This window comes from Malaclemys terrapin, chromosome 16 (genome assembly GCF_027887155.1).
Source record: "Malaclemys terrapin pileata isolate rMalTer1 chromosome 16, rMalTer1.hap1, whole genome shotgun sequence".
NCBI classification, from domain to species: Eukaryota; Metazoa; Chordata; order Testudines; family Emydidae; genus Malaclemys; species Malaclemys terrapin.
In genome coordinates this window covers 25,897,175-25,921,823 of record NC_071520.1, presented here as the reverse complement: position 1 = coordinate 25,921,823, position 24,649 = coordinate 25,897,175, and the positions used below count along the sequence as shown (strand labels likewise).

Genomic DNA, 24,649 nt, shown 5'->3' with positions numbered 1-24,649 from the left:
TCAAACCCATCACATGAGAAGGACAAATTAAGCAAAAAGTAAGCAGCTACCCTAATAGCAAGGCAGGAAAGTGGGGAAAACAGGAGGCGGCTGGTGAGACTAGGTTCAAGAGGGTGTGGACAGTGAAGTTTCTACAAAAATATGAACTGGCACTGCAAATAGTTTTCTTTACATGGCTTCCAGGATCAATCACCTAATAGAGAAAGATATTCGGTTACTTATTTCAAAAGACCGGGACTTTCAGGAAAGTAACAATGTACAGAAGTGAAAGGTGCGCATTTTTATTGTGAAAAACCCAAAGCAACAACAAATTTAGGAGTTAAAAATATTTTAAGAATTAATGTTTTTCAAAATAAGCTACCGAACATTTTCTGATTAGCAGGCTCTGAGAACAAAGTTAGTGTACCCAGCCACCAATGTGGAGCTTGGGTTTATTTCAAAGAATGCAGGTCATTTCCACTGCAGCTTTATGCTTAGCATTTAGATACAATGGTTACCACCCAAATACCAGCACTGACAGCACAGAAAATTCTTTTGAGATATAAATAGCTCACAATTAACCATGCTTAAAATCCAGCCGCAATGAGAACACAATACCACATCAGACAAGTATGCTATTTTCCTTAAACTCATTTACCATCACTGAAGTATTGAGAGCATACTTACAATGCAAACAAATCCACTGCATTGTTTCACAACTTGCCAGATTTACAAAATTCGGCCCCACCACCTTCTTACAAAAAATAGTTTACATAGTCACTGATTTTAAGAAACAGAAAAGAAAATGATTACATTTACTGAGTAATTTCACAACCCCGTGTTGCATCCCAAACTTTGTGTTCCATTGTGCAAAGCACAGAGGTTTTCCATTGCCTATATTAAGTCTCTGAGAGGGAGAGAGAAAGGACTAAAATTTAAGCACCAATACATGAGTTAGGCGCACTGATGTATTCATTGTAGGATAAAGCCAGGATGTGGTGGAAGACGAGGTGGTGGTCTTTGGGGCAGTGCTGGAGGGTACTGTGATACAAACTGAGATGGGTATCCTGGCTGTGGCATTTGACCTACAGATTGAACTCCCACTCGTGGGGGAAGGGGAGGGTATGGAACTCCTGGATAAGGAAGAGCAGGTCCTGAATCCATTGCTGCAGTAAATGGAGTGGGGAAGCGTCCTGCTGGGACTGACGGAGGAGGTGGGGGTGGTATTCGCCGGGGCATAACTGAGGGAGGAGTGTTTGCATCTGAAGAGTAGGAGGTTTGGGGTGCTGGTGTTGGCTCAGGTGCTCTTGGCTGAGGCTGCTGCTGAACCTGTGGAAGTCTCTGTCCCTTCAGCACCATCTCTTGGAGCTTCTCGATTTTTACACGTCGCAAGTGAGCCAGTTTACGTTTGCTCTGGTATTCATCAATGAACGAATCCAGCGACACTTCACCATCAAGAAACTTTTCTGCCATATTCTGTCAAACATTGAATAACCCTGTTAGAAAGTAATATGTTCTGAAGGAACCAGAAATAGCTTATATCCTAACAGCATTGTGTCTCCTTTCCTGTCATTTGTTCCAGCTTGCACGTGGAAGACGGAAGACTCTATACTTTACAATTCCAAGCAGTGTTTTTCTCAGTTATTTCTCAGATGTATTTGAGTTCATCTCTATTCAGCTATCATTTTGTGCCCAAGCCATGGTAGCAAGAACATTTAATCCTGGCTCTTGGTTAGCAGGGCTCATGTTTCCCTGACATCTGGAAACATGAATGAATCAGATTCAACAGTTTTCCAGATGGCTGGCCAAACCATTCATTTTATGATTCACCATTGCCAATACTGACCAGGAAACCACCTAGAACCCTGCAAGCAAGAACTGGTTCCAGCATCAGTAGAGAGTCAGAGATCAGTATTAAGCCATGGTTTTAGTCTACTCATTCTCACTGCCTGGACAAAGTGAGGCTTTGGTAAATGCTACTTTAATCAAGACAGGCAACAATACATTTCAATATAACCAATTATAATTTGCCCTGAACATGACTTTTTGAGATTACAAGTCAGTTTTAACAGGTTTGGTTATTACTCTTAAACGGTGTAGTGAAAACAAGCTAATGTCCCACAGGCAATTCACAAATAGAGCCAACCATGTCAATGCCTGAAAAAACCTGAGCACAATGAGGGGTGACCAGATACTAGATGCAAGAATCATAATGGAATATTCCATTACTGCTGAGGAGGCTTTCCTCCTCCCCCAGAACACTGCGCACTCGCTATCCTCATTACTGATATTACATTTTCAGTTTGAGCAAGACAGAAGGGCTCACATCTGTTTTTCATCTCACCCAGACTCCAAGAGTGACTGACGTGTGTTAGATTAATACATGCACCTGGCAAACAACATTACATCTGGATGTTTATTTAGAAGGAGTTCTACACAGACATGCTATTGGGTTGAAAACAACCTGAGGGCACATCTACACTATGGGGACTACAGCAGCTCAGCTAGGCACCATACCTATGCCAGCATAACCCCGGAGCACAGAGAGCCGATAGTGATGGAAGGGGTTTTCCACTCTCTGTAGGAACACCGCCTCCCTGAGTGATGGTAGCTAGGTCAACAGAAGGATTTTTCTGTTCCTCTATCTGCATCTACATCAGGGATTAGATTGACATAGCTATGGCACTCAGGGATGTGAATTTTTCACACACACCCCCGAGCCTGTAGCTGTGTGTCTATGGCCTAAGCATGCTTTCCACATACAAGCTAGAGAAAAATTATAGTATTTATGTTAAAAATCTTTAAAGTAAGCTTGCAATCCTTACTCAAACAAAATAATTCCCACTGAACTCAACTGGCTGTTTGGAAAAGTTTTAAGTGATGGTTTGGGCCCTATTCTTTGAAAAACCCTTAGTTCTATGATATCTTTATTTAATAGTATGTTATAACTGTGTATGTTCAAAGCCTTGCGTAACTGAGATGAGTAGCAGAATCTCTGATTTGCACTACACATGTACTGCCATTACCTCAGTGTCTTCTTCAATCTTAGCCCCCTCTGTTTGAAGAAGTGCTAATAGTGTCTCCAGGGAAGCACTGCTGGATTGTTTATCTGTAATAATATGAAAAGAATAGTTAATGGAGCAGCTGTTACAAGCAATAATTTCTGACTGAAATTATACAGATCCAGTAAGGATAAGGCTTCTTTTAAAGGCCAAACATACTATATGATTATTTATTCTTTGTACTACTCCAGACAGGAGGATTCTACGTAGAAAATTTTAATATGTTTTCTGAGAATTTCATTTAAAAATTACTCACTACAGTAAACTTATAACTGAAAAAAATCAAATGAACTTGAGTTGGTAAATGTGTTAAGATAAAATACTTCATAACTTGAAGTATGAAACAAGAATGTATTAAATGCAAGATTATATTCAGTCTAGGTCTGAATTTTCATTGGGTTGGACAATCTCAGGAAAGAAAAATTTGAGGGTTTTTTTTTTTAAACGTCAACTGAAATTTGATCAACAGTAGTTAGGTATGTATGTTCTTTTAATCATAGAAAGGAATGTGTATTCCAATAATACATACTTGTCTCTAGTTCTTTTTACTAGGTGGCAGAAGAGGTATTTAATAATTAAGGCTACATTTTAGTCACGGGTATTTTTAGTAAAAGTCACGGACAGGTCACAAGCAGTAAACAAAAATTCATAGCCCATGACCTGTCCATACCTGTGACTAAACATAACTGTGACTAAAACTGTGGGGGGGGGGGAGGTGCCTGGGGGGACCTCGGGTGCTGGGGGAGGGCGGCCTAGGTGCTGGGGGGGCAGGCGGCAGCGCGCGACCCAGGACCCCCGCTGCTGCTGGAGTGGGGGGTTAGCAGGGCCAGCAGGCTCCCTACCTGGCTCCGCGCCTCCCCTCCGCCCCAGCAGCAGCAGAGTTTGGGTGTGGGACGGGGCAGGGGGTTGGGGCACGGAACGGGGTGAGGCAGGCTCTGGGTGGCACTTACCTTGGGAACTCCCCGGAAGCGGCGACATCCCCCTCATCCACTCAGCTGCTAGGCAGAGGTATGGCCAGGCAGCTCTGCGCACTGCCTCTGCCCAGAGTGCTGGCTTTGCAGCTCCCATTGGCCGGGAACTGCAGCCAATGGGAACTACAGGGGTGGTATCTGCAGATGGAGGCAGTGAACAGAGCTACCTGGCCATGCCTCCACCTAGCAGCTGAGCAAGAGCGATGTCACCGCTTCCAAGGAGTCCCCCAGGTAACTGCTGTCCAGAGCCCGCCTCACCCCATCCCGTGCTCCAACCCCCTGCCCCTCCCACAGCCATGACCTCGGGGACAAACTCGCAGCCTTATTAATAATCTATGAGAACAGTGGGATTTTCCAGATCTACTATCGACTGTCAGCTCGTTGGGGGCAAGGATGATTTTTTTTTGTTCTGTGCTTGTAGAGTGCTTAACACAGGGGTGGCCAACCTGTGGCTCCGAAGCCACATGTGGCTCTTCAGAAGATAATCTGTGGCTCCTTGTATAGGCCCCGACTCCGGGGCTGGAGCTACAAGCATCAACTTTCCAATGTGCCGAGGGGTGCTCACTGCTCAACCCCTGGCTCTGCCACAGGCCCCGCACCTGCCCCTGAGCCTGCCGCGCCCTCGATCCTTCCCCCAAGCCCCCAAGAGCCTCCTGCACATCACGAAACAGCTGATCGGGAGGCGCTGATTGGCAGGGCTGGGAGCGGTGGGGGGAGCAGATGGGGGACTGCTGATGTATTACTGTGGCTCTTTGGCAATGTACACTGGTAAATTCTGGCTCCTTCTCAGGCTCAGGTTGGCCACCCCTGGCCTAACACAATGAAGTCCAGATCTATGACTAGGGCTCCTTGGTGCTATGGTAGTACAAATAATAAATAATAGAGAATGATCTATAATCCAAACATTACTATTTTGACACTTCAGTTCTTTTACTCATACAGATATTCTATATACACACAGCTAAGAATTAGGGACATGCATCAGAAAAGAGAGTATATCTATCCATATTTTAGAATAACAGAAAAGTACAGGAAAATAGGAGATATATAACCACAAGAACATGTTATACCTAGCTTGGTTTTCTTGATCTGATATGCTTCAAAAAGAACCTGCAGCTCCTGATATTTTTGGTTCAAACTTGCTTTCAGAGAGTCCAATTTTGGTTGGTACAAAAGATTGCCCTCAGCCAGACTACGGTTGCTGGCAAGAGTCATTTCCTTGCTAAGCTGAACATTTTGGGCCTGCAAAAGAAAGATATGTAAGGTATAATGGGACAATGATATATTAGACAAATATTGATATCTATACAGACAACACAAGACTTCTATAAATTTGACTGAGCAGCAAAATCCAAACGGTCTTAAGTCATCCTCATCACCACTGAATCAGATTCTAAAACAGATGCTGATATTTTTGAACAACACATAGTAAGCCAAAAAACTAAAGATGGGAAAGATCTATTAGGTCATCTTGTACAACCCTTACTCCAACCATTGTAGATTTGTTTCCTACCATATCTTCTGTGCTTTGTCCAGTCTACTATGAAAATCCATTTCAAAAACTGTGCTTTAGCCTTAGGCTAAAAAAGTAACAAAGCAGCTCTAGAAGACACAGGTAAAATGTATATGGCAAGGAGCATATTAGAAATGCCTACAGTAGAAAGGACTATTGTGGGAGAGGCTCATGAATGCTGGAAACAAACTTAAAAGGAACTGCACCTATGGAAATCTCTACCACAGGAAATAAGAGTGGAATCAATCACTTTCAGAATGAAATTAAAGACTTATTTCTTGGATTTTGGTTTCATTTCCTTCACACAAGCAGAAAGCTTATGAAATTGTTGTGTCTGGCACAAAGTGGAAATGATGACGAATATAGTAGTTTTTATTTTTAAATACTTGGGAGGCACTCATGCTTTGGAGAAGAGAACTATAGGAGTTGCATATCTTTTTTTTTTTTTCCCCCTTTTTTGCAGAGGGGAGGAGGAATATCTGATATTGGTGGGTTTTTGCAAGTACAGGGTTTTTTTTAAATTTAAATTCTTAAATCACTGACCAAAGTAGAAACTGGAATAGTTCTACCTCTCTCTACATTCCTGACAGAGACAGGCTTGATGTTTTGAATATGGCTGTGGCTAGCCCATTCTTCTCACACTGTAGACAGAGTTTATTCAGAAAATATCTGCAAGGAAGTGGGAGAGTATGCACATTTTGTCATTTGAAGAATTTATTCTAATCCCAATTCTAAATCTATGTGAAAGATGTCTGGTCTACTGGTCAAGTCATAAGATTTTGAGTCCAGAGTTTTATGTTCTATTCCAGGCTACATTGACTCACTGTGTGTCCTCTTACAAGTAATTTAATCTATGTGCATAAATTTCTCCCTCTTTAAAATGGTGATTGCTGAAGGGTAAGGCAAGGCTTTTTTGTAAAATGTGTTGAGATCCTAGAATAAAAGATGTAAACTGAGTGCAAAATATACCATCCTTCCTCTATTACTGAAAAGCAAAAATCAAGAATTGCTTCCTTTATGGTTCCCTCTCCTACAGATTGTTCCAAATAGTGTTGTTAAAGCAATCCTGGGTTATAGGCAAAAGGTTTTTTTTTTTTTTTTCAGTTTAATCCTTCCAATTGACACATCCTAGTTTGAATGACGCTGTTCTCCAAGAATGAATGGCCAGTTCTCAAAAAGCATGAAACAAAGATCACTGTAGGAGATATTCCAAGTTTGTCCAAAACCAGTAATTTTTCAAGAAAGTCTTCATGAGACTTTGGGAAAGCAGAGCATTGTGGGAAAGGCTGCCTTGGCAGGATTTCAATTTAGACTTCAAAACAAGATTTAGACATCAAAAGGGAAAAATGTAAGAGATTTTATTTCAGTTCAGTCTGAATCAACACCATGGTACTCTTTTCCCATGGCCTGCCGGGGGACTGATTCTCTGGCGCTTGCCTTTATTATTTAATCCAATGAAAGATCTCTACAACTTTCAGTAGTTTGTGTTCTTTGCCTGCTGGACTAACACAGTGTCTACCATCCTGCACTATTTATTCTCACAAGAAATTTTATTTATTTCTTCATCCTCTTGTGCCTTTTGATAGGAAGATTTTGCTTCCATGGTAAATTTGGGAGTGCAGTGGTACACCAGTGTCCCTTGTGAAATAATCCCTGGTAGCATGCCACAAGGTGCATCATGCTCTCATGCAAACACTGTAGGCAATTCAGGGCTAAGACTATCAGCCGCAGGTCCCTAGTCCGCTCCCCAACAGCTTTCAGCATTATGCTCCTCCTAGGGCCTGCCTCTGTGACCCCTCCTCCAACTGCCACAGAACTGTGACCTAGCCACTCCACAGCATAAGGAGAAGAGCAGTGGCAGATTCACTGCACTGCACTTTGTTGACTAATGAATGCTCAAGCTGATTCTCCACACTACCAATGTGCTCCCTGTTTAAATTAAATTAATTCCTCCCTCAAAAATCTCCCATCAGCTTTATACTATAGAGTTGCACACTTTGTTACTTCTAAGGGCTAAGTGTGAGCACACTGCAAACACCAGGAGCTCCTTGCAGCTCTCCATTCTCCCCACCCGACAAGTGATCTGTGTGCCACTCTCCTATCCCTTCTGTTTCAGACTCCCTGCAGCCTTCAGTCCCACTCCCTCATACCAAGGGATCTGTGTGCCCCAGCTGTCCCCTCCCCATGTCAGGGACTCTGTCTCCCCTCAGTCACTCCACCAGATCACAGGGGCTCTGTCTCTCCCCATTCTACATTCCCTCACCATGCCAGAAGCTCAGTCCCTCAACCCCTTGGCTCCTATTCATTCTTCTGCCACATGCCAGGGGCTCTGTGATCCCCATGTCTACCTTCCTCCAAACTGTTGTCTTATCTCTCCCCACTAGGGGTTTTGCATACACCCTTTCATCCATGCCAAGGGCTCTATGTGTTCCCATTCCCCCTTCCCCTCACCCCCATACCAGGGCCTCACTCTCCTCTATATCAGGAGCTCTGTGTCCCCCATCCCCCCATATCTTTCCTTTCTTTCAGGGTGTCAGTTTAAAACTATATTGGGAGAACAGGCAGAGCTAAGATGGGGGTATTGCTATGCTGGAACATGTTAATGGCTGCCATTAAGAGATTCCTCGATCCATGGACAACTATAGAAGTGGTTGAAGTGGCTGGCTTTGTTAATCAGATGCCGGGGGCTACAAGTGTCCTTCCTTTTCCCCCTTCCCCCAAATCAATAGGGTTCTGGCCACTGACGCCTGGACCACTCCCTGAAATTCTGGAATTGATCAGTTGCAACACACAGATCATCAAGCTGAGCATTAAACTTACTTTGCTTACCCAATAAAGATAGAATTAATAATAAAATTACAACTTCCACTTCTGTTACCTAAATATATTAGCTCCCTTTAGCATCTGCGTTCCTAAAATGTTTGGTTAAGTTGAAACTGTGGAAAAATCTCTCTGCATACATGACTTCTGGTTTCCCTTCTCCTTTTCTTTGAATTAAACTCAACCGGAAGTCTCTGTCCCCAAAGCAACCTTATTATTGGATTGTTTGGGTTGGTTTTTTTTTTAAATTATGCAAGTTTTTCCACTTAACTTTGTTTATTGTTCTCTCCCTAATCCTCCCCGTGTTATCAGTTTTACTCCTTGATATTTCCGCCTTGTCCACCCGTTATTTCAGCTGCTGCTTCCTTCCTCTCATCAGCCTTTTGTATAGACTGTGCCAATGTCTGCCCATTTCCTAGTTTAACATATAGTTCTCCAACATGCCAGTGTGCATGCAGACTAAAACTTGGTATTATTGATTAAATTGCATTGGTAAAGGGACTAAATCTTTCAAGACCAACAGATACAATGCCTATATTTTGTAAAGTGCTGTAGACACACCTACATGTAATATTTTGTGCAGTCATGTTATACAGAGATCGACAGATACTTTTAATAGTCAGGCCAAAGCATTCCTTCCAGTACAGAATGCCAATGACTACTAAGAACACATGATGCCCAGCACCAAGACCAAAACCACCTTTTATCATACAAAAACAGATTATACCAATATTATTCACTGATAGTACTACCTTAATTAAGATGAAACCCATTTAATTCAGTAAGGATGCTTGTGTAGTACAATACTACTAAACATTAGAAAGGATGGAAGAATCTGGCTCACAATACTTTGTATTTATACACCACTTTCTATCTTCAAAGCACTGTCTATACGTTAATGAATCCTCAGAAACATCTCTGAAGTTGGAATGTATGTAGGAAATTCCCTATTTCTGAGACAGGAAAGCTGGGAGTTCAAGTGACCTGTTCCATGCCACAGAGGGAGCTAGGATCAGAAGCCAAGTGTTCCTAGCTTCCAGTCCTGTGCTCAGACTGCATCAAAATAAAAAGAATGTTTATTTTCAAAGCACTAAGGGCAGTGTCAACAATGTCTTCAGAAGTAATTGTTTTCTTTTGAAAGGCTCTGGATTGTATGTAATGCAATCTGCCAACTTCAAACACTGCCTAATGCTGTATTTAAAATGCATATCATCCTTAGTACTTGAGGTATAGTAAGCGCTATATCTTGCCCTTGTTTTTTGTACTCCTCTACCTGACCCATCTCACCCACTCAGCACACCAGTAAGTCAAACTGAAGTTATTTCTTTCAATTTAGGACAAACTGAATTTGCTATTTTGTTTTACTTTCAGAGGATTTTCCCCAGAATAAAGGGCAGCAAGTCCCAACCACATATTTTCAACCTCATTCACTCCATTCCCTGAAGGGAAAAAAAACACTTCTACCCAAATCCAATGCTAAAGACTGTCTAATATTTCATGGTTGCTCCCATTTGTTCGTCCTCATCTTGCCACCTAAAGCACTGAAAAAAACCCTCCTGCAATGGTTTGTCATTCTTAAAAGCGTGAAAATAAGTTCTCTCTCTCTCCTCCCCTCCCCCCCCCCCCCTTCACCAATTTTGCCAGATTCAATTTGCTCAACATCATTCCACCCTCTTTGCCCTTCCCTGGATTTTGAATGGAACTGAAAAAAACATGTCTGTTCTTAGTTAACAACCTAATTTATACAACCTCATCAGCTTCCTATCAACACAAAAACCATCAGCACAACTCTTAACAGCTTAGATATCTGCTAAAGAAACAGGAGATGGAGGAGAACACAGCACATTGTAGATACAGGGACCAAAAGGAGGTAGCTGTGTTAGTCTGTATCCACAAAAACAACATGGAGTCCGGTGGCACCTTAAAGGCTAACCGATTTATTTGGGCATTTCGTTTATGCCCAAATAAATCGGTTAGTCTTTAAGGTGCCACCAGACTCCTTGTTGTTTTCAAGGAGTAGAGGCTCCATCTTTGGCATGTTTAACACTAGACAAAACTATAGTAAATGTACAAAAGGAAACAAACTGGTTTTGGCATGCAGATGACAGACTGGATAACCTAACAGGTCTTTTCTAGCTCTAGATTCTATGATTTCATTATCTGAGCCTCAGAGGCTGCCCTACCTCTGTTGTGTAATGAAGGAATATTCCCCATTTCAAAACCTGTCCCATTCCCAACAACTGACACGCGAGCCAATTTAAGTAATAGTAGATTTGGCAATTCAGTCAACTGACCAGTCAAATATTCCAACAGCAGCACTCTGATGTAGGTGGCGGACTCCATTTCTGATTGCATCATGGTGTCACTGTTTCCTTTTTTAGAACTTCATTTCATTGTGCTTCATATTTTTTAGTTAAAACAACGCGCTAAGTAACTTGGTTTGATTAGGCACAAATATCTAAGGCTAAGCCTAGTGGAGAACAAAGTCTTACTCTTTTTTGTTACTGTTCTAATAAATTAGTGCTTTAAAATATTTGACCAATAATTTTTGAACAGGTCAAATGCCCAACCCTGTGATAGCCTTTATGTTACCTTGGAGAACACATTTAAATTATCATTGCTGGGAGGAAGCATGGTCTGAAGGAAGAAGTCAGGAGACAGAGCTGGAGGGCCCCAAGTTCTAATCCTGGCTTTGGCACTGATTCACTTAGGATATGTCTACACAGCCCATGGCAATAAGTCCCCGAGCCCAGGTCGACAGACTCAGGCTTCCAGGGCTCACACTACAGTACTAAAAACAGCTGTGTAGACATTGTGGCTCGGCCTTGAGCTCTGAAGTCCAGGGAGAGGGCTGGGCTTCAGAGCCTAAGCTGCAAGTTAAAAGTACAGTTTTTAGAGCCATAGCATGAGCCCCAAGAGCTTGAGTTAGTCGACCTGGGCTTGGAGGCTTGATGCTGTGGGCTGCCACTGGCTGTGTAGATGTACCCTGGGCGGCCTTGGGCAATTCACCTAACTCCCATGTCTCAGATTGTTCATCTTTCTCCACCTGTAAATCATGGATAATACCCGATTATCCCACAAACGTGGTGTGAAGCTAAATGTAAACATCGAGGGAATGTATTAGCATAACAGGCTGCCTCCAAATTGCACAAACTTATCAGAATCAGCCTCAAATTGTACCATGCACAAAATAGCTAAGTTGCGACGTTCTGCCACAAAAGCAGGCTTTGTCTATGACCCTTTGAAGAATGACGACTTTGCAAAGCAAACTATTTTATTTATTTCAGTAACTTACCGGCAGAAGATATTTATTTAAATAGATGATAAAAAACTAAACTTTATTTTTAAAGCATATAAGCTATAAGAACAATCTGTTAAACACAGCTTTTCAAGTGTGTCACAGTTTAAGGTGCATCGAAAATAGAACATGATGAACTCAGTGACTCAGCCCGTTTTACATTACATCTCTAACAAGACCAAATTTTCCTACAGAAGGTAAACGTGATTGGTGTTTACCATCATATCAAACACTACTGCTTAAGTAATCTTTACTTTCCTTAATGTTTCACAACGTTTGATAATGTCTCCGTTTTCATGAAAATGGTTAGCTGAATGAAGTGCAACCTCAATTTTGTCCACCCCCAAAGAATGTAAACTAAGTTAAACAATTTTACAATTAAGATTAAAAACATTGTTTTGATCAACATATTGCAATTTGTTATTTACGGTTATTTTATTTAATTCAGAAGAAAGGTTCAAGAACTGCATTGTTCAGCATTATAAAAAATCAGGCCTGCAAAATAAGCTGTGAATGTTCTAAACTAACAACAGAACACTCGTTTTCTTCCAATTAGTCTCCACAATTAAGCTTTGTCTACACTAGAAATGGTTTGCCAGTGTCGCTGTACTAGAAAAGCCTCCTAGATGGAGACACAGCTATTGCTGCTACAGCTTATACCAGTTCCTCAAACAAAATAAGCTGTACTATGCCCAGACTAGAGCTTTTGGGGTATATCTAAATGGGTTAGCGGTGTGATTTTTCCACATAGGCTTTTTTTCTGACATAGGTAAGCCAGCAAAACTTTTAAGTATAAACCAAGCCTTAGTAAATCTAGAAGTTTCTCCAATGAAGAGAAAGACAAAGTAACTGAAACCTTTGAGGATCTCAAAGATTACCTTCCATAATATATGAAAAAAGATCACCTAAGTATCTTCCGCCTGGTTTTTCAGGTGGACGTATCATCTTGAGAAATCTCAACTTCTCTTTTCACCTCCGTGGATGTCACAAGTGTGTACAACTGGAGGTGTTTGCAGGCAGAGAGAGAAAAGAAAGGAGGAGAATAACGGCCTGAACCAGAATGCATTCTAGGTGGGTTTAAAATGGAGATACAAATGCTACAAATCCGAATACTGGATTATTTTCCTGCCTGGATGTTCTCTGAGCATGTGGAAAAGCAGAACTCCCAGCTAATAGAGCAGTTCCGCTGACATTCTTCATCTTTGACCAGTCAAGAGGCAAATTACCAACATTCATTTTTAATACAACTTGAATAAGTCTTCTCATGGTATTATACGTTAAACATGACTATGTCTACATTAAATCATGTTATGAAAATGTTTGTATCCATGTAAAATATAGCTCCAATTTCTGTAGTTATTGCAAAAAAAGATATATAAACTGTCTTGTGTGTCTATAAGTCTAATGGAAGCAAAACACATCTCATGTAAAAATTTGTAACTTCTTTAGGCCTGTCTACTTAAACTATTAGACAAATTAAATGATCCCATTATTTTAAAGTGAATAACAATCCCAAATACATTTCCTAGGTCAACTGTGGGGCTGTTTTATACTGTGTTAGACATCAGGACAGTACAGCAAAGAAGGGTCAGCTAAAGGAAGATCACCAAAGCCAACTGAAGACCTTCAGCTGAAAGAAATGAGATGTTTAAGGGAAGCCCTCCCATGATGTAAACGGAGTGCAAACTGAAGTAACAGTTAGACTTTTAAATATGCTGTACAAAAGGATATGAAATCTAAACCAAAAACTGTCTCAAGCAATCTCCCTCAGATCCCTTTCCAGCCAGCAGGGAGGAATGCGTCTTTCAGCTACTTGTATGTGAGCCTTTCCTCTGAGACTTGCTCAGAAGAGATCAAATCTGGAAATTAAGACACAAACTACAAACATTAGTTTTCAAGTACATAATCCAAGTACAGACAAACAGTTAAATCCAAATGAAACAAACCAGCAGCTCATTAAACATTTGCAGAATTGCCCGTGGGATTGGTAGAGTACCTTAATGAAAGTTAGATAAAAATTTCAACATGCAATTTGAAGCACAGATGCAGAGCACTGGTCAGAATTGACAACAAGACAGTACCACCTGAGAGGGGGATCTAAACTCCGCTTTCTAATGTAACTACTTGAGCTTTCACCACATCCCACTGAACATTCAACGCAACAATACTGAGCTAATCAGAAGAGGAACCTAATGACAGAAGGATTGCTTAATGCTGAGTGGGTCATTCTGAAACTAAATATATATAATTATAAAGGCACAAGACTATGTGGCAAGAAATTGAAACCCTGGTCACACATACCTAGGCATATATTTTTTAAAAGAGCAAAACCCTGATTTTGCTGCCATGCCAAAGAAGCTTGTTCAACACTTAAAAACATTGGTTTACATAAGAGATTCTCCAAGACTCATTTGTGTGGTGCAATGATGGTCAGTTACTGTGTAGTTTAGTTTTAGAATGTGTGTTACTAAGGGAACAATTCCAAACCAGATACCTATTGTAATGCAAGGTCTGAATGAGACTAACCCCAGCTAGCCACAAAGTCTGGCAAATCCTACCATAATTATAATCTTGCATTGGCAGGCAATACAGTAAATACACTGTCAGCATTTCCATTCAAAATCCTTATTTTCAGTGAATTATAAATTCACAAAAAAATGTTCCAAGCTGCAGCCCTTAACCTGCCTTATATTTAACTCTCTCACACACTAATTTCAGGCTTCCCTTCCCAACCCCACATACCCTAATACTCCCACGTTTTGCCCTCTCTTTACTTTTGCCACTATTGTACAAACACAAAAGAAAACAGCCAAAATGAGAAGCTATGTTAAGACAGTGCTAAGTCTTCCTTAAAGGAGGACTACAAATTTTTAATATTTGATTAGTAAAATATTCTTTCAGTGTTTAAATGGTCAAGGAATTTCAGTGTCTGAAAATTTGGTTAAAGCGTGATTAAAAGGCAGTGTTTATACATAAAACACAAGGAATTGTGTTGTGTAAGCATGTTAGAAAACAAGACATACTTATCAAATAGGTATGTAGATTTAACTGTGTGAAAGAAAACTGCTCAAATGTGACAATTTCTTATTTGAAAATTATTTTCATTGCAAGAGACTTAACCTCCTTGCATCTAAGGTTTTGTCTACACTGGAGACATTTAGCAAAGTAACTCCCACTCTGCTACCACCAGACTTGGTGGTATCACTGGTAGGAGCTCTAGTATAGACAATGCTCTAGCTGCTGCTAGCATTTTATTACCAGTGGGAAATTTTTGCAAAAATTCTTTAGTATAAACCAGGGGTCGGCAACCTTTCAGAAGTGGTGTGCCGAGTCTTCATTTATTCACTGTAATTTAAGGTTTCGCATGTCAGGAATACATTTTAACATTTTTAGAATGTCTCTTTCTATAAGTCTATAATATGTAACTAAACTATTGTTGTATATAAAGTAAATAAGATTTTTAAATGTTTAAGAAGTTTCATTTAAAATTAAATTAAAATGCAGAGCCCCCCGGACCGGTAGCCAGGACCCGGGCAGCATGAGTGCCACTGAAAATCCGCTCACGTGCCACCTTCGGCACATGTGCCATAGGTTGCCTACCCCTGGTATAAACACAACCTAAGAGTATTTCAGAAAAGCAAGAGCAAAGTTCGTACTTATGAACAAGTTGGTAGTCCACATTTCTAAGATACATGTTGGTACTTTGGCAGGTTTCCTTTATTTTTACCAACTGAAGTCAATTGAACCAGCACTGACTACCAGTTCTGCACCCTCTGTCTTTTCAGAATACCAGTGTTTCAGTACACTTAGGACTTGTGGCATAAAGTGAAACTGGTATGATCATAGTTTTACTTGCTCTAAAATGCTGCACCTGCAGCACAGTGCAAGACTAGCCATTATTACTCTCACTTTTCAAATTTGAACCTAAAAGATGAGGACTTTCCTCATAGTTTTTCCTCCTCATTTTGTATCCCCCACTATGTTCACATTTACTAAGTGGAGTTCCAGAGAGTCTAGCTTTAGATAATCTACTGAAAGCAACGAATGAATATGTTCCTCTGAGTTCATACTAAACAAAAACCCTTTGTCATATATTCATTGTCAGGTGGAGGGGAAATGTTAACTTAAATGTACACACTGAAATATATTACTGAAGTGCTTTTTTATTCAACTTGTTGATTAAGTTAATAGAAAGAGACATTTTCCCTTAACATCAGACTCAAATGATACTATACTCTGCACATACTGTATTTAAAGCTACAACTCCTCTCTTCTTGTGCACTCCAAACCCTTGCTCCAAAATCTTGAATATACTAGATTTTAGGGCCTTCTGGCAAAGGCAGACTGAAGCCATCTCCCTCAGCTTCTATACATTACAAAAATTATTTATTTTGTTTCAGTGGTAGTGTATGAACTCTATCAAGTAGCACAGAATTCAAGCACTCACCCAAATACATAGGCTGGGATGAGATGCATGGATCAAAAACCTACAACAGCAGAGTCTGGCTGATTCAGTCCAAGTTCTTAATATTTAACATTTACACTGCAGTTGCACTGAGGGCCAACCAGGTCAGGACCCTCTTGGGCTAGGTACTGTAGAAATAGATAATAAATGACAGTACCCATTCCATAGAACTAAATCATCAGGTTATTGTGGATATTTAGCATAAATTTTCTCTGGGTTGTTTTTGACATCTTATTTAGATTTAGTACTGATTTATTTATATTATATGAAATTATCCCAAAATATACCAATTTGAGTTTAAACTTTAATACATCTCTCTTCAAAAGTGCAAAGATTAGTTGTTGAAGAAACAGTGGGGCCATCTGATCTTCTGCCTCCTGTGGTATACTAAGGCCCAAGTTCTGCTGAAAGAGCAGTAACAGCAGCCTGAAAATATTAACCGGAAGCATGGTGTTGTTGGTTAAGTCAATGGACTAGAACTCAAGAGACCTAGGTTCAATTCCTGGCTCTGTCACTGACTTCCTGGGTGACCAAGAGCAAATTACGTAAACCCATCATTCCTTATGTATAGACTGGGGATAACTACCTCATTGGAGTGTTGCAGGAGTAAAAATATATGCAAGAAAATACTATGTCAATGAGCACCATAAAGCAGACTATAAATAAGTGCAGAGGCATGCCAGTCTTCCCTCCTAGCCAGTGTTTCAATGATCTAGACGACAGTGGTAAAAATATCTGCTATCAGTCTTCACTAGTGCTTCCACTGGTGATAGTACAGTGAAGAGCACTACAAAGTCTTTGGGGCAAGTACACTATCTTATTTGTCTGTGATGCAACCAGCATTTTGGAGTACACTATAACTGAATAAGAAAACGTATAAGCTGCCTGTTAGCAGTTCTATAAACAAAACCCAGAACAAAACATAGAAAACTATTTTACTTAGCAACTGATAAATAGATTAATGGAAGCTGAACAGTTGTTGTATTTGTGGACATTTTAATCCACTTTGCCTGAGTTTGTTCGGAGATTAACTTGTGAATTTCAGGGGGGGGGGGGGGGGAAGCATTATATAGTTATGAGAATTGGAACAGATTTACATACTATGTATATTTTAAAATTAGCAACAAAATGTACAGCAACACTACAAAAGTACAACCATCAGAGTGATGCTCAACAAACTTGGAGGGATGGATCAATCCTGGAACAGTAAGGGAGAGAACTAGAACAGAGGAGGAAAGGGATCAGCCTTCTTACATAAGAGCCTGTATAAGAAAGTCTATCAGTGTTGGTGAGTTATATGTACACTATAAAATTGGATGGTTTATAAAATATGTATTTATCACTTGGGCTGTCAATTAATCACAGTTAACTCACGCAATTAACTCAAAAAATTAATTGCAGTTAAAAAAATTAATCTTGCGACGCCGTCTACAACAGTGCCATGAGAATGCCTGTTCTCACTTTCAGGTGACATTGTAAAGAAGAAGCAGGCAGCATTATCTCCTGCAAATGTAACCAAACTTGTTTGTCTGAGTGATTGGCTGAAAAAGAAGCAGGACTGAGTGGACTTGCAGGCTCTAAAATTTTACATTGTTTTATTTTTTAATGCATTTTTTTTGTACGATTCTACATTTGTAAGTTCAACTTTAATGATAAAGAGCTTGCACTACTGTACTTGTATTAGGTGAATTGAAAAATACTCTCTCTTGTTTTTTTACAGTTGTGACAAAGTCAGGCCGGACGACTGCAAGAGGGTGTGGGAAGGCAGATATGTTAGCCCTATAAAGGCCCTCTTCCCTATAAGCTGAGAAGGGGTTACCTCAGATCAATTAGGAACACCTGGATCCAGTTAAGGGCTGCCTGAGACCTTTTAAAACCAGAAGGGAGCGAGAGACAAGCTGCTACCAGGCTAGTGGCAACAGGGAAGTAAGCTTCTCCAGGGGGGAGGCTGTGCTCCTCCCCATAGGGGAAGCAGACAAACCTGAGTGCCTGCTCAGGGCAGGACTGACACCCCAGGGCAGGCTATAGGGCAACACCCAGCCCCATTGAGGAGGCAGAGGAAGGTATCATCCTTTGTTTTTATGTCTATGGGGAGAGGGATAGCTCAGTGGTTTGAGCATTGGCCTGCTAAAACAGGGTTGTGAGCTCAAACCATGAGGGGACCACTTAGGATCAGGGTCAAAATCAGTACTTGGTCCTGTTAGTGAAGGCAGGGTGCTGGACTTGATGACCTTTCAGGGTCCCTTCGAGTTCTATGAGATATATCTATCTCCATATATTATTCTCCTTTTGTTTGGTGGAGGATCACCCTGTAGGCCTACCCAGGAAATACAACCAAAGGAGCACAGAAAGGGGGGGGGGGGGGGGGGAAGGAGACAAACACTGCCCAGAGTAGGGTGGGGCTGATTTACCCCAGGCCCGCCATCGCCAGAGAGGGAAGTTCTTGGTCCGGCAAGACGAAGGAGGTGCCAGTGCAAATATTTGTAATAAAAAATAAATAGAAAGTGAACACTGTACCCTTTGTATTCTGTGTTGTAATTGAAATAAGTGTATTTGAAAATGTAGAAAACATCCAAAATATTTAAATAATGGTATTCTATTATTGTTTAACAGTGCAATTAACACACGATTAATTGCAATTAATTTTTTAATTGCTTGACAGCCCTATTTATAACATGTAATTCACCTTTCAAAATAAGGACTTTATTAAAGTTTAAATTATTTATTTTCTTGTGGTAACTATAATTACATTAAAGATGACAATATATAGGGCAGCAAATATGGCATAACAAACATTTTTACATTAGGAAGAAAGCACAAATAACAGTAATTTGTGCTTGTTAGATGCAGGCAATTTATTAACTTGACACTTAGGAAAAAATAATCTGTAGTTGTAAGCATATTTGATTACTAACTTTCTAACTAAGTTTCATGTTAGCCAAACAGTACATAACCACATACGCAATATGGTTTTAAAACAGGATTAAGAATCCAAGAAATCTGGGCATCTATTTACTTGGTTTAAGCTTGAGTTTTATCGCCAGGTCTTCCCAAGCAGCTTTTGAGAAAAAGACTATACTTGAAAACTTTCCTGTGCTTACTACTGTACTTTGAAGTCATGGGGAAATTACATTTTTGGCTTCTTGATTTTTCCTATTTAAATTCATAGACAGTGTATGCTTTTGCCAGTTGTACTTTGTAACATTTTAAAGAACTGCAGAGTTCAATATCATGATGGTTCACTGGTACTAATGTATAGTTCCAACACATGTACTAAGGGAAAAATCCATATTCACAAGGAATCTGAGAAGGTTCCTGGATCTTCTATTACTCAGATCACACACATTACTGCCACTAGCTGCTCAACTCAGTTCAAAATCTGTCACATTGAGAGTCTCTGATTTATGTAAACACAGTACTGTTATGCCATGAAGATTAATATTGTAGATTACTTATGTACTAAAAGATTAAACCCAAAGGCTTATAAAATTCAGAAGAACTTTAATAGATTAGGAGCCCAGTTAGAAAAATGAGGAAGGAATCCAATTTAACAGATAAGATGTTCTCTGTTCAAGTGTTAAAAGCCTACAGGCTTCAAAAACATAACCTTATAAAGGTATGTCTACACTGCCCACGTTACAGCACGGCTGTGGCAGTGCTGTGACGTGGGCAGTGTAGTCACGTTTTATCGCCGGGGGAGAGCTCTCCCAGCAATAAAAAAATAACCACCGCGACCGAGCAGTGGTAGCTTTATCAGTGGGAGTGTGGCATTCAGCAATAAAGCGGGGTCTATACTGGCGCTTTTCAGCGCTAAAACTTTTGTCGCTTGGAGGGGGGGGGGGAGGGCGGGTTTCCACACCCCTGAACGACTAGTTTTAGCACTGAAAGTGGCAGTATAGACACAGCCAAAGGGAGAAAGTAGCTTAAATTCTTCAGTGGCACATTCTCACGCATACCTTGGGGCTATGCCATTAAGGACATTTTCATGGAGTTGTCATGTACATACATGTGACAATATATACAAATCCCTCCAACATGCACCTTAGAAATACATTCCCTTTAATATAGAGGCTGGTTAATTTTATATTTCAGAAAAAATTTAAATGGTTCCCAAATCTTTCTCCTTGTTGTGAGCAGAATATTGTTCTATGATGAGCTGGGTTCTTCTTACAATAAGGACAACAAAGGATTTGTCAATTGTGGAGTAATTAGCTCCAGTAAAAAGCAACAGAGGGTCCTGTGGCACCTTTAAGACTAACAGAAGTATTGGGGGCATAAGCAAGTAATGGAAATTTCCAGAGGCAGGTATAAATCTGTTTATACCTGCCTCTGGAAATTTGCATCTGAAGAAGTGAGGTTCTTACCCACGAAAGCTTATGCTCCAAATACTTCTGTTAGTCTTAAAGGTGCCACAGGACCCTCTGTTGCTTTTTACAGATTCAGACTAACACGGCTACCCCTCTGATACTTACTTCCAGTACATGTTCCCAGTGAAAAAAAATATAAATGACCTCAACAAAATGTCCCTGGAAGCATGACTTATGAGCATGCTCAATTAAGTTATTCCTTTTAGGGACTTGGGGCTTAACCCAGCAGCATGATGTATATGGATGGATCCCCAAGCCTGTATGGAGCCCCACTAAAGACACCTGGTCTCCTCATGGGTACAGGGGTCCACCCATGTGCACAATATTGCTGGATCAGGATCTTGTATTGCAAACCCAATGATACTCAAAAAAGTTAAAGTAAATAACTGAAGGAAGACAAATTTCACCAGAACGTTAGAAAACTTTAAGCAAAACAATGTGATAAGCTGGCACACAGTTAAATCCAAGTTATTAAAATTTGTGATTTCACCATTTTTAGGACTGTGCTGAGAATAGAGAAGGGACATTTGGCAGCACTCATTAGTAAGAGTTAACCACTCCAGAACTGGGCAAATATGTTTTGAATTGAATGGACTCTGGTAAAGCCTCTATATACACAATAAAAAGGACTATACTATAGTAGACAGTAACATAGCTGTGTTTTGGCCCAACACTGAATACCGTCAAACCTAGCCACACATTCCATACACCACAAAATATTCCCTCAGGCCTGAGGAACTTTACTCTACAATTTGAAACGTTTCTCTTGCCAACTAAAGAGGAAAACCATAGGATCAACTTGAGAATACCGTCTCGTTCTACAGACTGAAAAGGGTTTCTATCATTTTTATCTCATGCTAGTCTCCCACCATGTACATCCAATTTTGACCTGTACAACCTGAAAAAAATTACACATCCTATGGGCCAGATCCTCAACTATCATAGATTGTCAGATTCCACTGAAAGGTGCAACACCAATTTATGCCAAATGAGAATCTGGTCCATTATCTCAGACTGAAGAATAACCCTGTTGAATTCACTTTACATTTAGCGTGTAACAGGATTTCATTAGACTGTCAATGTTCTCATATGATGTATTACTATCTCAAAGTTATCTCTGCACACCCTAGTTATTACAGCACTAAAGAAAGAAACAGCATTTATTTCTTATACCATTAAACTGAGTGGCAAACCCACAGGAGAAAGGAAATTCACTTATGTCTGGCACTCCCCAAATCACCTACTTATTTCCATATTTCGCATTTTGCAATATGTAATGCAACAGGTAACCACAACAGGGTGCACTACAGTAGTTATTTCAAACTCATCTTTGAACATATTTCAATTTGTGTTACTTCCTTAACAGAATGATATAAGGAGACCCAGTGTCAGCCCCTTATGACTGCACAAGGATAAGTACATAAGGATATAAGTTCATGCAAATAAACTAAGAAAAACTTTAAGTTGCTTTCTTTAAAGCAGATCTCTCAACTGCCACCAGCTTTCCTCCCATGGCTTTACACTGCATGACTGGGCCTTTTAAAAACAGAACTATCCTAAATCTAGTGAGGAACTCAAGAGCACACTAGCTCTCTGGTACATCTATGCTGCTTTAATCATTTTATGTAAGAAGAGGCTTCATCTCATGTTATGCACATAATAGAAACATCTGTGAAATCTTGTGGGAGGACCTGTGATCTTGTAAAACTGAATTAGCCTTATATCAGACTACAGCATACAGTATTCACACAGATAATATTAATTAACAAACACTAATTTTAAGAGTACACCTAGTCCATATTTACTAAGGTTCTAATACACTAACAAATATGTAAAAAGCAGCATCAAAACTCAACTAATTTTTTTCTTCTGCATTCAGCATACACACAGCACCACACGGAATTCTCTTTCCTGTTAGCTTGAAAAAACAGTTGCTTTTAGACTGAGAGCATAAAGGTGTTTTATGCTAGAGCACAATTTTTTTTTATGCCCAAGGCACAAAAACCATGGAAACAAGAGGTGTATTAATGGAAAGACTGATACAATCTCTGCTACAGTGGTGTCTCTATAGTTGAGTACAATGATCTGTTGAGTACTTTCCGCATTTCAAACCTGTAGCCTAGGCTGGCTTTGCGCTTTATGTACTAGCCAGCTACTGAGGAATAACAGAGCAGAAACGCCCCCTTACAGGCGGCCAACAAACAAAAGAGGATATAATAGGGGACAGAAAAGAGTCAACACCCAGAGGTTCCTTATTTGATCCGCTGTTTTATTACCAATCCCACAGCAGCACGGCAACTCCAATAAAGAGGAAAAAGGTCACCTGCTCCTAAGTTAAAATGGCGGGGGGGGGGTCGGTAGAGCTACACCCAAGACTGGAAGTTGGGACCCCCGGAGCTCATCACATTTAGCAAGTTGTGATGGAGAGAACCAAATGCAAAGGGGAGATGGACCCCACAATCCCTGGGCCGGGGGGGGGGACGGACAGTGTGTTTCTTTAACCTGCCCCATGAATCACTCTCCTGAGTGGAGGGGCCTAACCCGACCCCCCCCCCCCCCAATCTGCCAGGAGCCAGAGTGAGCTCAGGCAGCTCCGAGCCGGGCCCGGGGGAGGGTGTCACTGTCTCCCCTCGGCTGCGGGGAGGCCCGGGGCAGACGCCCCCCAACATGCGGGATTTCCTGGCGACAGGACGAGAAGTAGCTCAAAGAGGCTCCCCCCCCCCCCCCCAGGCCCGCGCCCCCCCACCACCACGTCCCTTCCGCCCGCCCCACCCCCGGAGTGTGAGCCCCCCAGCCCGGCTCGCGCTCACTGCCCCGGGCCCGTCGCCTCAGCCCCCACCCCAGCCCCGCTCACCTCGTCCATCCCCAGGGCCATGCCCTGCAGCTGCTCCTCGTCCTCCAGCAGCTCGTTGAGCTGACACAGGGTCAGACCCTCCAGGAGCCGCGTGTCCACCGCCATCCCGGCCGCTCCGCTCCGCTCTTCCGAGCCGCCGCCGCCGCCGCCTGCTCCGCCCGGGCCCTGCTCCGGCAGCCGCCACCAAACCGGAAGTGCCGCTGCGGTTGCTCCCCGTGCGGGTGGGTCGAGGGAGACGCCCCGGCGCCCGCAGCGCCCTCTGCAGGAGAGGGACAGTTAGGGGGTGCGCGGGGTGGGAGGGGAGACACTAGCAGGGGAGCTGGGGGGTCACTAAGGGGGAGATACTAGCAGGGGAGCTGGGGGAGTCACTGAGGGGGAACACGAGGGGAGCTGGGGGGTGTCACTGAGGGGGAGATATTAGATGAGGGGTTCAGTGAAGGGGAGACATTAGCAGGGGAGCTGGGGGGTCACTGAGGGGAGATATTAGATGTGGAGCTGGGGGAGTCACTGAGGGGGAAACACGAGGGGAGCTGGGGGGTCACTGAGGGGGAGATCTTAGATGGGGGCTCAGTGAGGGGGAGACACTAGGAGGGGAGCTGGGGGAGTAACTGAGGGGGGATATTAGATGGGGGCTCAGTGAGGGGGAGACACTAGCAGGGGAGCTGGGGGGGTCACTGAGGCAAATACGAGGAAGGGAGCTGGGAGTCACTGAGAGAGGAGCAGGGGTCACTGAGGGGAGACACTAGGAGGGAAGCAGGGGACACAGAGGGGAGTTGTGGGGACACTGATGGGAACTGGGTGAAGAGACTAAGGGAGTGAGTTGATGAGGGGGTGGATTCAGGGCAGCATTGAGGGTTTTGGGGGAGAGTGCAGTTGGGTCTGGGGAAAACAGAGTCACTGGAGTATTGAGGACACAAGGAAGATAAGCAGGGAGCAATGGGGTTGGACAGACAGGACCATGGGGTTTGGGATACTCTAGGGGAAGGACTAGGCAATGGAGACTGAATTCCCTTCTTTGCCTTACATGTGGCTCCTTCAGGTCAGGGAGGAAGAAGGTTGCCCCTTCCCAAGCTGTACGTGTTCTGTGGATAACAATCTGGCACTTTCACCAGCACTAAACTACCCCCTCCCACCCCCACACAAATAAAAGGTAGCAACCCTTTGATATTTTCAACATTACTAACCATTTAGGTCCATAACCATTCCACTCTACTCCGCGCTGATTAGGCCTCAACTGGAGTATTGTGTCCAGTTCTGGGCGCAACATTTCAGGAAGATGTGGACAAATTGGAGAAAGTCCAGAGAAGAGCAACAAAAATT

The 24,649-nt window shown here is 41.9% G+C and overlaps 1 protein-coding gene across 1 annotated transcript; it reads right to left on the bottom strand.

Annotated features, from left to right (window-relative positions):
* Positions 1–265: 265 nt before the first annotated feature.
* Positions 266–23,498, bottom strand: VPS37B (VPS37B subunit of ESCRT-I). The gene is made up of 4 exons (XM_054006196.1): positions 23,330–23,498; positions 5,083–5,254; positions 3,006–3,088; positions 266–1,455 (listed from the first exon to the last, which is right to left on the bottom strand). Exons 1-4 carry the CDS (start codon positions 23,432–23,434, stop codon positions 952–954), a joined length of 864 nt encoding a protein of 287 aa, XP_053862171.1. The 5' UTR covers positions 23,435–23,498; the 3' UTR covers positions 266–951.
* Positions 23,499–24,649: the final 1,151 nt, after the last annotated feature.

Bases quoted from the DNA above. Each gene is read 5' to 3' on its own strand.
- VPS37B (XM_054006196.1), bottom strand. From the start codon at position 23,434: ATGGCGGTGGACACGCGGCTCCTGGAGGGTCTGACCCTGTGTCAGCTC. The intron at 5,255-23,329 runs GTGAGCGGGGCT...TTTCTTTTGCAG, and splicing joins TGGCCCTGGGGATGGACGAG to GCCCAAAATGTTCAGCTTAG. The intron at 3,089-5,082 runs GTATAACATGTT...ATATTATTACAG, and splicing joins GATCAAGAAAACCAAGCTAG to ATAAACAATCCAGCAGTGCT.